At 36.9% G+C, this 12,568-nt stretch overlaps 1 protein-coding gene across 5 annotated transcripts in view; it reads right to left on the bottom strand.

Moving 5' to 3' along the window:
- Positions 1–387: 387 nt before the first annotated feature.
- Positions 388–12,568, bottom strand: part of LOC134663705 (kinesin-like protein CG14535) — a 323,990-nt gene continuing 311,809 nt past the window's right edge. For all 5 annotated transcript variants that reach the window (XM_063520163.1, XM_063520170.1, XM_063520178.1 and 2 more), the window contains 4 exons: positions 6,548–6,641; positions 4,820–5,017; positions 4,283–4,498; positions 388–3,976 (listed from right to left, as the gene is read on the bottom strand). In XM_063520163.1, coding sequence (XP_063376233.1) covers positions 1,272–3,976; positions 4,283–4,498; positions 4,820–5,017; positions 6,548–6,641 — 3,213 coding nt within the window. In that variant the 3' untranslated portion in view covers positions 388–1,271. The remainder of the gene's footprint in view (positions 3,977–4,282; positions 4,499–4,819; positions 5,018–6,547; positions 6,642–12,568) is intronic.

The raw sequence follows: 12,568 nt of genomic DNA, 5'->3' as shown, positions 1-12,568 counted from the left end.
GGAGATTTTCAAAAAAAGTTGTCACCCCTAAAAGAGGGTAAACGTCTTATTTGATAGCATGATTTTGTCGGGGCGCACAGAGAATGTTAAATTACTGGCGAAATGAAAGATAATAGCGCCCCCTTACGGCGGGGGAAACTTGTTCCACTTTCGAGGAAAAAGTTTGTGCCCAAAAGATTTTGAAATTCAACCCCTGGGGTGGTGGGAAGTTTTGAGTTTCATGTTATTTATTCATAGGTTCGCTAAAAGTGCTTATTGCATTAAAAGATTTTGGAAGACCTTCTGGTAGCCTATTATCTATTTAGCTGCTTGATAAAAAGGGAAATCTTACTTAGCTTAGCCGTTTTAATTGTTTAATATTAAGGGATTTAAAATAAAGTTCAAGTGTCAGTTGAAATTGAACAATTTATTGTGAACTAATACGAACGCATAGTAAAATTTAGGATAAATATTTGTAATATTAATCGTATCATAACAAAACATTGACGATATAAGCGATAACTAAGTTCACCAACATTTGATAAAGCCACAGTAATTAGAATTAAGTGTAATCAAGTCTTATTTACACACGGACACGCCGACAGTGAACGTTAATAATTACATTATCAAAAAATATTAAAGCTATACAAAACATGGCAAATGACAACAGTCTCAGTACTAGAACATTTCATTTCTGTTATGCCTTGTACTTATAATCCTGATTGGATTAACACAAAAATTTAATAAACAGTTTACAATTACCGGTTTCCAATAAGAACCGAACAAATGAAGGATCATAAGTAGTAGCATTTATTTAATGAGGTTAGTGCACATGAAGGAAGAGACAACAAGACTCACGATATGATTGTCTATGAGGAAGACGGAGGAAGACTTTAGATCTTGCTTCAATTTTTCAATCGAGTTAGTACAAAAGCTACATTTAACATTTCTCAAATAAAGTTACACGATAAGTTATTCAAGTTCTGACAGTATAAAAGTACAAAAATCAGCTGAAGTTATCAAGAGTCATTCAAAGTAGAATTAATTTTAATACGTCTGTATTTACAATGATACAACGTCAATTTTATATGTAACTGAGCACATAAGAAGCAACGTTTAGAAAAATACAACGGTAACCTCATTGGTTTAGTGCAAAAGCCTTAACTATATAAAAACGAGTATATCTAGAGTACAAAAGCAGTCTCCAGATTAAATTCGGTAACGTTAAGGGTAAGTAAATGCTATTTAGTAATTTTACTCTATTCGTTTGATCGATCCATTCAATCATCACATTAAAAATCACTAATTTCGGGGTCTGTATCAGCATATTTGCATGCAAAGGGATTTCGGAGCCACGAACAAAACGAACGGTCACTATGTTGTTTGTATTTGGCCGTCGTGTGTTTCTTGGCGTGCGCTCGGGCCACCGCCGCTCTCCGCGTCGGATATGAGTCTAAAGATGATGCATCTGAATCTCTCGGGACAGAGTCGTAGCCAGACTCGGCTCGTCTCGAGGTAGCTGCGGGGCTATGTTTCCCTGTTCTCGGTGTAGATTCGTGGCCGCTATCGTAACCATCCGGTTTAGAACTGCCAAAAATTCTTGCTACACTTTTATCTCCCTTTTCATTCTTGTCCGAACGAGGTTCAGTTGTCACTACTGGAGGTGTAACTTCTAGGTGAAGATTTGATTTCAACTCTCGAAAATTATTTGACGGCGCACCATTACCTGGTATTCGCTTTTCTTCTCGTAAATTTGGATCGGATGCTCCATCTGGATGCCTCAATGATGCTATTCTAGCGTCTGTTATGTCGTTCCCTCTGTATCTTTCGAAAGGGCCGTATGTGTCGTTCTGTGCACATTCTATATCTTGAAAAGCACCGCACTCTCCAACTGCACTACCCGGTCGAGACATAGTTCTCTTGCAACTATCACATATTTTATCACTGGGTCGATACGCGGGTTCACTGTAAACTGAACCATCACCGTGAAATTCTTCTGTATCTCTTACATTGCAAAGAGACAGTGACTGGAACTGGGGAGCGATCCTCGTGTTGGGTAGATCATTATTATCCAACATTTTTCTAGAACCGTACAGTTCAGCAAGCCCCAGCATGTCGTCTATTCTCGAACGAGATGACGGTAAACTTTCGTGAGGATTCACATCACCGCCTAAGGCATATTCGTAACAAAAATTTTCTGTATAAAACCCGAGAGTTTGTCTAAGATATGCTTCGTTTCTAATTTGTCGTTCGACTTCACTATATAATGATAATGTATCTGTAAATGTTGATGCTACGGTTAAGTTTTCTTGACTAAGAATCCTCAGCGGATGATCTTCTGCGTCTTCCTGGTCCGCATCTAGGAAATGATTATCAGTGTAACCCATACAAAGTGCGATGTCTTCTTCGGTTACTTGTAAGCAACAATCTTGCATTGGTACCGGTTCTAACGGTTCCTCTATTTCTATAATTTCTAAGATTTCGTCATCATCTTCTGCTAACCTACTTAAACCATGAGCGTCAATATCTCTGCTATGGTTAGACATTAATTCATCATCCATTCTCATTCGTTCTTTATATTTACTATCTAAGCTCTCCATAGATACTTCTCTACTACTTAGACTACTTGGCTGTATTATAGGCAGAGCGGGTGGAATTTCTGCTAGTTCCTCACTATCGTCGTCGTCATCTATGTCATTCTTTGCAATAATTTTACTATTAGACTTCTTAGGTGTTTGGGTGTCACTAACTGGTGGACCTATGCTCTCTTCTTCTATTGCATTGCCCTTTGAAGCAGCTTTTAGGCCAGTTCTTACTGTAGACTCTTCGACGTGAATGCGCTTTGCTGACTCTTTCAATGGTTCCATTTTGTGTGTTGTCTCTGGTTCCTCTGAAACCTTTTGTGTTAAGTTTTTGTGACTTGACTGACTTTTATGACTGGGAGAATTATGTCGTGATTTATGGATTTGTGAGGTTTGATTTTCAACCCACTTTCTAATCATATTCTTTTTATGATTATCCATGTAACCGTATCCAATATTTTCGCTACCATGTGAACCAAGTATGCCAATTTGCAAGGGTAGTTGATTGGATTGAATCGGAACTGATTCAAATTGTAGTGGCAATTTCGTTTCTTGCATTGGTCCATCGATCCAAGTTTCACGTTGTTTTTCTTGAGTTTCTTTTATGATGTGCCTAACTTCTACTAATTTTGATTTAGATATTCGAGGACCATCTATCCATTGTTCATCACTAGTACTTTTAACGTCTTCTGTATGTTTTGAACATACTTTTTTAACGGGTGTTAGTTTGGAAGTAGCGGAATGAACTGGTGAAGACTTTGGGGTGTGGCTTGACGATTGTAGGGCAGTTTTCATGGGAGAAGCTTTAGGAGAAGAGTGTAATTTATGAACAGGGCTTTTTTCTTCGATAACTTTAGATAAAGATGATTTATGTTTATGTTCTAACGCTGACCCTCTCAGTGCTTTACTTATTACACCTCTATTGTCGCCAGAGTTCATGTGTGGAATATACACTGGTGGATGTTCACCATCAGTTGCATCATCTAATGGTCCGACGTATATAACAGTGTCTGCGGACAGGTCACTGCTGGAAGGATCTGGTTCACTGCTACTAGGTTTTGAAGCATCTTCTCCCGAACTGCCTCCAGATCCCGCGTTATTGTTAGCAGAATATTTAATTTTTCTTCTTCTGAGCCTGTGTATTCTCGATGCTAATTGTAAAGTAGTCAAAGTATCAGAGTAGTTTTGTACGGTAGGCGACACATGGACTATCATGGCAGTATGACAAGTGAGCGACCCAAGGCATTCCTTAAGTACGTGTGTGAGATTATGGTCTCTGTACGGTAGATGTCTTTGCCCATTAAATATTGCCAGTAATATATTTCCTAGACCAGAAAGCGGGATTCCTCCGCTAGCTTTACCTCGTTCTGAGTTTCCTAAGTCAATTAAATGCAGGCGACTCCGACCTCCGGCGACTGTGAACAAGAAACTTCATTAGTTTACTCATTTAATCAGTCTGAACTTTGATCTGCACATACTGAGTGATTTTTTGTGAAACCAAGTTTTATTTTTCCAAGTTAAATTAATTGATGAGAATAGATAAAAACTAAAATTATGTCTCTTTTTTTCATTTTCTTAAAGCAGTCTAAAAGTATATGATATCGTTGCGCAAGCATGTAATTAAAAAATAAATTCTTTAAGTTCTAAACCCTTGAACCATCGTAGAGTTAAAGCGATTTTGTAATATTTTTTGAAACATAATATTGACTTGGATAACTTACCGGCCCCTTTTCCACCAACACTGTACTGGTACACATGTAGAGTGTACAGAAGATGGCTGTCCTTGCCCTCCTCCCTCGCCCCCCGCGTGGCTAGGGCGGCATCTAGGTAGAAGGCTGCCTTCTCCGCGCTGTGCACGCGCAACTCTGACTGGTTCTGGAGGTGCGTCCCGAAGAGAGGGTCGTCTCGAAGGTAGACGCCGGGCGATTGTTCTGTATCTGTTGATAAGAATAGAACAAAATTTGCGGGTTTAAATAGGTTAATTACTGCAAGCTTTTCTTAAGTCTTGCATTTATAGGTGGGTAGGTAAGGAACAAATCGCCGGTGACTCCGCGTCAAAACATTGTATATCGCAGCTAACCCAACCCAGTCTCTTGCTTCAAAAAATATTAACATTCTCCAAAAAATAATTCAATATTTGTTTCGTTTTAATAATTACGTGACGCTACACTACTAGTAGTGCCAAAGTGATACACAACGATGCAAAATGAAAGCATTGTTTTTCTCTCATAAAATCTGTTTTACCTCGTTGCACTTACCATTTTGATAGGGCGTCAACAAATCTCTGATTTGGTTGGTATTGGTGCAGAGTTCAACGGCAGACACTCGTATGGAGAATCTTGTTCCGCACTTGTGGCGCTGCTCAGCGATGCCCCGGAACAGCCAGGCGATGGCGCACGGGATGGCGCCCAGCGACGCCGCCGACTCCGGTCGCCCCAACATTGTGTACGATTTACCTGGAGAGTTTAAGTCGATTATTAGATAACTTAACTTAAACCTTCCTCTAGAATCACTCTATTGATGTGAAACCGCATGAAAATACGATCAGTAATTTTTAATCCATCGAGACGCTGCAGGGGACTTTGTTTAATTAAGTGTAATCTTAATAAATGGTTTTGGTAACCTTTCATCATCATCATCTCAGCCATAAGACGTCCACTGCTGAACAAAGGCCTCCCCCTTCATGATGGGGGGTGAATGCCATAATCGCCACGCTTGGCAGGCGGGTTGGCGATCGCAGTCGAGTACACCGAATTTGAGGGACGCTGCTGCCCGTCCACCGGTGGTCTTGGACGTGGTTTAAGGACATACCCGGGTCCTGGACGTAGTTTAAGGACATACCCGGGTCCTTGGTAACCTTCAATTATCTTTGCCAGTCTTCTATAAGTCTGGAAGTACAATTTAAATAAATTTAACATAAAATTTAAAAAGGTAACACTAAGCAGAAAATTAAGTAGAAACATTTTGACACCATTACTCGTACTTCCGTTGGACATCATTCCATTAAATAAATTCCTAGATTTCCATTTCCGAAAAACTTTTAGTATTCAAAGCTGGTGACGACAAAGCAGACCGCAAGTTATTTCGCTATTTATCAAGTGAACTATAAAGTGCGGCGCGAAGTTCCGCCCGCCTCGCCTCGTCGCCTCCGAATTTGCATCGAAATGGGAAAGAGTCTGAGTCTTAATTGAAAGTTTGATAAACGCAAAAGGTGAGAAGGCGGCTTTCTCCTAAATAACCATAACTTATATTGCTTGAACTTGAGAGTAAGTCAGAGACTGAAATAAAATGAAATCCTTTAAAATACACAACGTAAAATAAATATTTTGGGACACTCTTACATATATCAACCTAGCGCAAACTAAGGAAAGCTTGTATGTACTACGTGCATGTCAATATCGGACATTCTTGACGCCAATTTAACGAATATAATTACTTAATTGAAAATGTGCATAGAGATTTTATCGAGAGAATTAGGTCATGATTTTAATGCTCTGCAAATCGTTTTTGCAAGTTCTTCCGAGTAATCCCGCTCAGGATAATAATCCGTAAGAACAATAAGGAGGCTTATATTTTCATTAGGGCGATAATTCAAAACGAGGTAAAGTAACAAGCCTCTCTTACCCCTACCTCGAGGATTATGGTTTTAAATGCAAATTGAATGAAAGCTCGCCAAATGAAACTTCTCCGGGAGCCAGATCCCACTAAAACCGAGCTTAGAGAACATGCCGCTTATTTTGGGGATTCTCAAACTGAGTGAATAATTTCCTATCTTGTTTTAATTACCACCACGTATATGAGTGAGCAAGCACTGATCAAGTTTGTCTCGGATTAGCTTTAGATATAAGTTCTATGAGGTTTATTTTTATGACTTGCAGCGATAATATCTATATTAATTTAACTCCTGAAAGTAGTTATCCAAAACGGAGTAGGTAATACATATACGTACAATACATATAGGTATTTAGTTAAAGTAATATTTTTACCTAGTCCTGCGTGTCCAAAACAGAAGAGGCAACCGTCGGTCCCGTTGATAACCGCGTGAATAACGTCCGTGAGAGCGCTCGAACAAATCTCCGTCTGTAACAACAATAATCACATCTGAATGCTTTCTATTAAATTAAACCATTTTAATACCTAACTGAAACAAATCTAACAAAAGCTAACAATCCATATTAGATAATCGTAATGATATTGTTCATTCTATTGGCAGATACGAAACGAAATTCATGTTTTGGAAAAATCCATACGAATAGGTATACTTAATATGTCATCATCATCATCATCTCAGCCATAAGACGTCCACTGCTGAACATAGGCCTCCCCCTTGGACCTCCATTCGTACCGGTTGGAAGCCACCCGCATCCAGCGTCTTCCGGCGGCTTTAACAAGGTAAGTAATATGTATAGTTGGTGAATCAAATTTGTCAGTCAGTAAGAACCAAGAAAACTATACTCATCTTTTTCCTTTGGGTGCTAGTACTAGTGTAAGACAAAGATAGTATGATTTTCTCTGTCTATGTTTGAAATGAGACAGTCCTGTGACAAACTATACCTATCGAACCTGTAAAGTCAACTCGTAACTCGTTTTGCGTCTCGGGATAATTTTTATAACATAACCGATAGAAATACTTGTAATTTGTAACTATTAATCAAAACCTTTTGAAAGATTTAAAAAATTAAACTTAATTAAACGTTTTGTTTGTGTTGACCTTGTTTCATAAGGGATTTAGAAGGGAAAACTTCGCTACGCCAGCTTTAGAGGTAATGCATTGAATAATTTAAGCAAATCTGCCACTTACATCATGTTTACGTTGCAAAGCCGGGCTGAGCCGCGGCACACCTCGGGATCTGTCGGCAGACCTCGGGAAAATCGTGTTTTTTTATTATACAGAGATAATTAAAAGGGCTTATGGTTTGCCCCAAGATTATGTTAGAATGCTATTTACTCGTACTTGTTTTTTTGTGATATTAAAGTTTTGTATCTTGGCGAAGTTGAAAATAGGTTACCACCCGTTTATATTTTTGGAGGATGCGACCCGAAAATGCTAAAGCCATTACTAAACCCGCAAGTCGATACGAGGTTTTAAGTAGTTTAGGTTTTAAGTAGCACCTACGTGCTTTTTGTTCAAAGTCCATTTTAATAATTATATAATTATGCAATGGTCAAGTATAAATGACGTTAGGTACCTAATTGTTTATTGAGAGAATTGAGTGATAGGTATGTAATCGATCTGTACCTAGCAATGCACGCACGAGAACTTTCCAAAGTTGCGAAACTTTCCACATGAGAATTTCTCGGTAACTTCTGAGAATGTTCTCGAGAACGAGAATTTATTTATTTATCGTAGTTTATACCATGAATATTCACAATAGTTTAGGTGTAGTCCTTACCCCCAGAAAATTCCGACTTTTGGTCGTCCCCTTCCGGTCAGAAAAATGTATGACGGCCCGGCCAAACGGTCAGACTTAGGTGGAGGGTGCTCGACCAAATGTCATAGAGGGACCTTGGCAGTTTTTGACGCCGCCATTTTTTTTCAATATGGCCGACTTTTATTTTTAACTTTTTTAATTTTGTCCTAGCGCGCTGAAATTTTGTTCACGGAATCTCGGGGTCCCCTAGATACCTATAATTTTTTTTTTTGGAAAAATGCTACAATTGTGGGAAAACTGGCCACTTTTATTTTGTATGGCAACTTTTAAACGGTGCGTAATAGGTGGGGGGTGCTCGACCAAATGTCATAGATGGCCCCGAGACAAAACAAACTGCATTTAAAAAAAATCAAACTTGGCCGACTTTTTTTTTTTTAATTTTTTCAAGTTGGTCCGAGCGCGCTGAGATTTGGCATGGCGGGAGATAGATTCTAATGAAAAAAAATATTTTTTTTTTGGAAAAAATTGTCGAAAGTCGAAATGTTCTCTGAAATACAGTGAGAATTTAAGCAATTTATTGGTAAACTTATCACATCAACAAAATAGCTAACTGTAATAGACAATAATATATGCATAATAACATTTAGTTTTAAGTTATGCCTATTTAAACTTTATTTCAAGTATATTCTCTTGTTTAAACAATAATTTCCATGTTGCAGGAATGTTCTGAGAACATTCTCGAGAACGTTTCCGCTTTTTGGGAATGTTCTGCAATTTGTACATTGCTATCTGTACCTAACTGGCAATAGACAGTTTTTCCTCCCTGAATAATTCTGTACAAATTACGAGTGTATTAACGTGTGTATGTATAATAATTACCAGAGTCCGTCGAAGCTAACTCTATAACCCTACATCGATGACTCTATTAACACGTTCACTGCTAAGATTGTTGAGGCAAAACGACGACGTGTCGTGGTTAGCGCTAAATGGGTTATGTTAATTCAAAACATTTACTTAGGTACGTCTTTTTGTCCTATTGTTTCAATGTTTTAATAGAAAATAGATTTCTATAGGTACATATTCTGTTCTGTTAATTAGTTTAATTCTTTTTTTTGTATTTATTAAATATTTTGCTTATATTTATATTTAAGTTTAGTTTTTAATTAGTTTTATGTTTAGATTATGTAGTGTATTTTTAACTGTTTGTAACAAATATGAATATGATACGATCATTTATATTCTTCTGCTTTCATAAGTAATAGTTACTGATTTTTAAAAAGTGTTATTCTGATATTTTTTTAAGTAAAATATTTAATTATTTGGAACGGATAGGATAATGGATGGAAACTTATGGATATTTTTATCAAAACCGCCCTTAGTATTATAAGGCATCAGAGTACAATAAATACATGTAAATGACATCTTTAGTACCTACATGTGTATACTGTACATATGTAAGTTTCTGTATTGGTATCTAATCTATCTACACTTACTTAAATAGTGTTCGTATCGTACCTACACAAATATGTAATAAATAGTCCAAATTAACAGTATAGGTATTTTGTGTCGATGTGTTGATTACTACTGTTTGCTGTGGTAGTTATAAATAATATAACATAACTACCACAGCAAAAAGTAGTATTCATATCTCAACTAAATAGGAATTAAATTGTACCTATGTTGTTGTTTGATAGGTACCTATATATAGGCATCTACGTATAACTATTATAAATAAATATTTACACACTTAAATTAAATATTTAGTAATTAATTATTTAAATTCCTTCTTAGCAACCCCACTCGAACAAATTCATTTGGCGGGAATATTGAAATTGTTGTGAACGAAAATTTTAATGGCCCCTCGTCGCTAATTGAAAGCGTTTAGATCCGGCGCAAGAGGGCAGTTAATTATTAAAAAAACATCGCAATTTGTTATGAGAGGTGTTTCATCCAGTTAACGAATTGAGGGAATTTTAAGGTATATTTGTTGAATGATTGTGCGTAAGAATTTTGAAGTATAAAATGTTTTCTTTAGTTAATTAAACGTCCATTAAAAATCCATGATTACATTGATTACAAGTTCAAACCCGGTTTTCACATTGTAACCATCAGATCAAAATGATGTGTACAAATAATTGTCAGAATATCCCAACTGTAGCATTAATAGACCGAAATGACCAAATCTATAACCTACTCAACGATTTTTTAACTGTCTACCAACCCCCGACCAACATAGACGTTAAAAATGGTTAAGGTAGATCTCCACGGATAGCAAGATAATACTATAGCAAGGATAGCAAGATAGCAAAATAATAACTTAATCCGACTTAACAAATTTTACCTGGCCGGAGGTACCTTTAGAGGTTAGTATGCAATTAACTCACATTTATTTATAGACAGGTCTATCGCGAATTTACCCCAAACTTTTCCTTACACTTTTCGTTGGGTAGTTGCACAAATCTCAGGACATCAGTTAGCCGCGACCACGACCAGTAAAACCTGTGTCGAAACGTCGGTAAATAAAGGTAATAAAACAAATTCGCGATAAACCCGTCTATAAATGTGAGTTAATATGTATTCAAAACGCGAAAGTTTGAAGTAGTATGCAATTATGCATGTAATGATTAGGTAGGTAACTGTACATAAATGATACCTATGTAAATCCATTATAACACGAAGTGACCGTCCGCTAAGCCGGGCCGAGGTTCGTAAGCCGCTGTCAGACCACTGTCAGGCTGTCAACTGAATTATTGCACGCCACTGTACACGTAGGTACAGTCCAAGCGACAACTCAAACTACAATCATGTCTTGTGAAATTAAGTTATATCTATATTTAGTCGGTTTCAATTAGCTACTTTTGGATTAACAATAGAATGTGTGTTAATTAAAATTACGGTACCTTGGCGATGATAGATCAATGTGCGTGGCCAACATGCCAATCGTTTACGCTCAGTAGCTGTAGCTTGTTACTACTTCTAGAGTGGTATAAAAATGTTCCCAGTTATTTATGTCAAATATTTTATAATTGGTGATTACTTACGAGTATACATATACTAATATTTTGTATTAGCTGTGTAAAATGTGTGTAATCTATTTTTCGGTATATTTTATGTTTCTTTACAAATTTTTTTTGTCTGTTACCTTCCGTGATTATTTCTCACTTGATGGTCTAATCGGAAGATCAGCGCTGGAAGTCGCCAGCAACATGCTGAGATGGGACCATTTCGTGACACTTTATTTTTCACTATGTTTTTTTTCTATGTATGTCTGTTGTCTGTGTGTTTACGAATAAAAAACTATTCTATTCTATTCTATTCTATTCTAATATGCTATAGATAGTGGAACTAGCTACGTATAGGTACTTATATCATAGACAAACAAACATTATAGAAATGGCGTCGCACCACATAACTAAATGACATAAATACGCAGAGTGCCATAATAATTTCATTAATGTTCGGTTAATACCCAATCGTTAACTGCCGTATTTTCGTGTAAATGTACTATTAGGGAACTCGTACGAATGTAATTCCGATGCGCATTTAAGCCAGTGCCTAACGCGCTAGATAAAGGGGATTACACACTATTAATGACTGCGGAATCCAGAGTAAAGGCGAAATTTATGAGGATATTGTGGAATAGTCTAATTAGCCTCAGGTAGGCAGTCATTTCATAGTGTTTTAGAACCAATATTACCTGTTCGTATGATTACGATTGTAATTTATATCGCAAGTTAATAACCGAGGAAGTTTTTTTATAACTATTAAATAGTAAAACTAAAGTTAAGCATGAAGGTATTGCCTTAAAATAGCTGCATTAAAATATTGAGGATTATTATAGAAAATGCGTCACATTATTGTACAATGGTGGAGAACGCAAATATGCGAACGATGTATGCTTTACAATGTATGTAGGTAGGCATTTCGTTTTCCACGGAGCGATACGATGAGATGGTGGTTTAAAATTGAACGATGGCGGAACGTATACTTTCGGGAAATCTAACTATACAAAGTTTGCATGCAGAAAAAAGTATTTTATATGTACCTATATTTATTAGATATAGGTATCAACCCAGGTACCTACTGATTTCATAAAGAATCATAAGCTCGAAATAAAATATCTATACAGACTGGTTTCTGTGCCTTTAGCTCAGTAAAGATACGGTTGTGCAAAAAAGTGTTTTTCATTAAAAATTTATATCATTTCATTTATTCATAGTTCATGACATTTTCTTCATCCTTGAGCAACGGCAATACCTACCTAAAGTAATTTCATTTTATCTCCAAATAGCTGAAAACTTAGGTCCTTACCTCATAAAGTTGACGCCGGGCGCGAAACTTGTGGCGAAACGTTGAGAAATACATTTTTTAAAAGGTCGTGAAACGAAATGTCGACTTACCTGCAGTAATTTAGTTTGCGGAAACTAGCGCCATCGCGCGGGATCAATTGGCAATCCTCGGTTAAATTGGGGAGCTTAGTTCTGTTATGAGAAGGGCAAACGAGCTTTTAAACATATAGAAAGTGACAATGTGCTGGAATATCATTATAATACGTAATCATAGACATTTTAATAATTTCAAACCGTTTTACAAAAAAAAGGCGCGGTAATTATTGTATCTAATTTTTTTTTTAAT

This window comes from Cydia fagiglandana, chromosome 1 (genome assembly GCF_963556715.1).
Source record: "Cydia fagiglandana chromosome 1, ilCydFagi1.1, whole genome shotgun sequence".
In the NCBI taxonomy this organism is placed as follows: domain Eukaryota; kingdom Metazoa; phylum Arthropoda; class Insecta; order Lepidoptera; family Tortricidae; genus Cydia; species Cydia fagiglandana.
Note: the sequence above shows the minus strand (reverse complement) of the source record. Positions and strands in the feature narration are given on the sequence as shown.